General features: G+C 34.7%; 1 protein-coding gene across 1 annotated transcript; it reads left to right on the top strand.

Moving 5' to 3' along the window:
- The first annotated feature begins 442 nt into the window (after nucleotides 1-442).
- LOC122588650 (RING-H2 finger protein ATL46-like) lies at nucleotides 443-2,162 on the top strand. Its single transcript, XM_043760805.1, has one exon. It carries the CDS (start codon nucleotides 856-858, stop codon nucleotides 2,014-2,016), a length of 1,161 nt encoding a protein of 386 aa, XP_043616740.1. The 5' UTR covers nucleotides 443-855; the 3' UTR covers nucleotides 2,017-2,162.
- Nucleotides 2,163-2,657: the final 495 nt, after the last annotated feature.

Below are 2,657 nucleotides of genomic sequence, written 5' to 3' on the forward strand. Positions count from 1 at the left end.
ACACACACACGCCTATATGTTCCCATTGGGTTAGGTAATTATCACAAACAATGACAAGTCTTAAAACAACATTGGCATCATTCACCAACTATCGAAATAGACTGCCAAATATTACATTGCAATGGTTCCATTTTTAACACCATTTTGACTTGGGCCTTCATTTTGGTACCATTCGAGTCACCATCCAATCCATCATGATGAGCCACTTTTTTCATCACTTTGATTCCCCCTCACACGCACTCCACCATCGCGTGTAATATCATCATCTTTCACTCATTCTTTAAAACACTTTGGTAACTAGCAAACAACAATTTGCCACCCTTCAAGATTCATTCACCCATCTCTCTCACTTCTCAGTTCCCTAAAATCCTTATATTTTTACATTATATTTTACTCTTTTTTCTTACATAAAACTTGAAGGGTTTTTTTTTTTTTTTTTTTTTCAAAATTATTTTCTTTGAGTCTTTCTTGTTAGGGTTTCATACACAAATTGGGCTTCTTCAACATTCGAGGTTGGTGCAAAGATTTTTATAAAATATATATTGGAATTTAATCTCATTTTTGTCATTATGTATGCACTAATTATTTAACAAGAATCGGTGGTTAGTGCTAAGAATCGTCTTTTAGCTTAATCCTACATGACCCCATTATAAATTATCTTGTTAATTTTGTTAAATCTATATGTAAAGTTTTGACCTTTTTGGATTTTAGCTTCTGGGTATGAATCTTTATTCATATATATGATTTGGGTTTTTGTCATATGTTAAAAAAGACTGTTTCTTTAAGGTTAGGATTACAAAATGATCTGTTCTGTTTGACAAGATTAAATATTGTTGTTATTATCTGTTCTGTTCAATGATGGGACTTATAGAAGATAGATTGTTTTCTAGGCATACAAATGTTAAAGTTTCTTGGATGAAATATCAAATCTATAGAAAAGATAGTAGTAGTAGTAGTAGTAGTAGTAGTCTTATTATGCCTGCTCCACCTTCATCGATATCGTTTTCGCCACCATTTAGTTATACTTTTCATAAAACATCAAATACTTCATCATCATCTTCAGGTACTAAAATAAGTCCTGCCGTTCTGTTCATTATAGTAATCTTGGCAGTATTGTTTTTTATATCTGGTTTGCTGCACTTGCTTGTTAGATTCTTGACAAAACATAATTCTTCGTCGAATTCCCCTCATTCGAATCGGTTTCCAGATGGTTCACCATCTGATGCACTGCAAAGACAACTGCAACAGCTTTTCCATTTACATGATTCTGGTTTAGATCAAACGTTTATCGATGCTTTGCCTGTTTTTATGTATAAAGAAGTAGTAGGTGCTAATGAACCGTTTGATTGTGCGGTTTGTCTGTGTGAGTTCACTGAGAGTGATAAGCTGAGATTGCTTCCTACTTGTAGCCATGCTTTTCATATCAGTTGTATAGATACTTGGCTTTTATCGAACTCGACTTGCCCTTTATGTAGAAATACCCTTTTTGACCCTGGGTTTTCTATGGATAACCCGATATTTGATTTTGATGACCCGAGGGAAGCAGATGAAAGTGGGATTTCTACTGTTTTGAAGACAGTTGAACCAGAACAAGTTGTAACTGAAAAGGGGGTTTTTTCTGTGAGACTTGGGAAGTTTAGAAAAACGAGTGAAGGTGAAAGTGAAACTGGAGGTGAAACTAGTAGTAGTAATTTAGATGCAAGAAGATGTTATTCGATGGGTTCTTATGAGTATGTGGTTGGTGACACGAATCTTAGGGTCCCGTTGAGTCGCCAAAGAGATTTGGAAGATGCAAATTTTGTGAAAGATGTAACTCCACTTGACCGAATTGAGGATCATACTGTTGATGAAGATATTGAAGGGAAAAAGATCAATATTGGTGCGAAAACAGATAGTTTTTCGGTTTCTAAGATTTGGTTATGGTCTAAGAAACGGAAATTTGCAAGTTCTTCTGACAATATGATGCATAATCCATCTTCAGTTGACATGGAATTACCGCGAATGGGGAGATTGTGAGGTACATGAGAAAACGTTCTTTTCCATCTTGTGTATGTTTACTATTGAATGATTAGTAGTCAAATAGTCATCTGTTCTTGCTAATATTATGAAATTAATTATATTCTGATGCAAGATTTATGATGATGCAAATTTTCTATCCTAAATTACTTAATGATAGTGATAAGCATATTCTGCACTTTGAGTAATTGATTGACCATGCCTGCCTAATCCTTAAACATCCCGATTACCATACATCTTTGGTATCTTCTGTATGTGGAAGTTGAAATACCTAGCAATGTACTACAAAAATCACTACTACTACTATCGTGCCTTTTACACTCGATTTTTTGGGGTGTTTTAGACCAAGAAAACTGTATAATACTCGCATGACTGAGATGTGGTGGAAGCATGCTAGTGTTTAATGCACTTTAGTCTGAATTCTTCCGTTCCCAGAGATGGTAAACTATAGCTGAGATGCAAATTTGTCTGACTTGTGGTATGTCTCTCTATGTTTGTTTGATTTCATTTTTGTTTTTTGTCAAGTGTGCCTTATGTGACTAAAGAACCGATATTCTCATGTATGTGAAATATGGTCTCCGTGACCAAAAATCTGCAAGACTTAAGTTTGGATTCTTCAGGTCAAAGTAGCAAAGTCATAA

Source organism: Erigeron canadensis, chromosome 2 (genome assembly GCF_010389155.1).
Source record: "Erigeron canadensis isolate Cc75 chromosome 2, C_canadensis_v1, whole genome shotgun sequence".
Lineage (NCBI taxonomy): Eukaryota > Viridiplantae > Streptophyta > Magnoliopsida > Asterales > Asteraceae > Erigeron > Erigeron canadensis.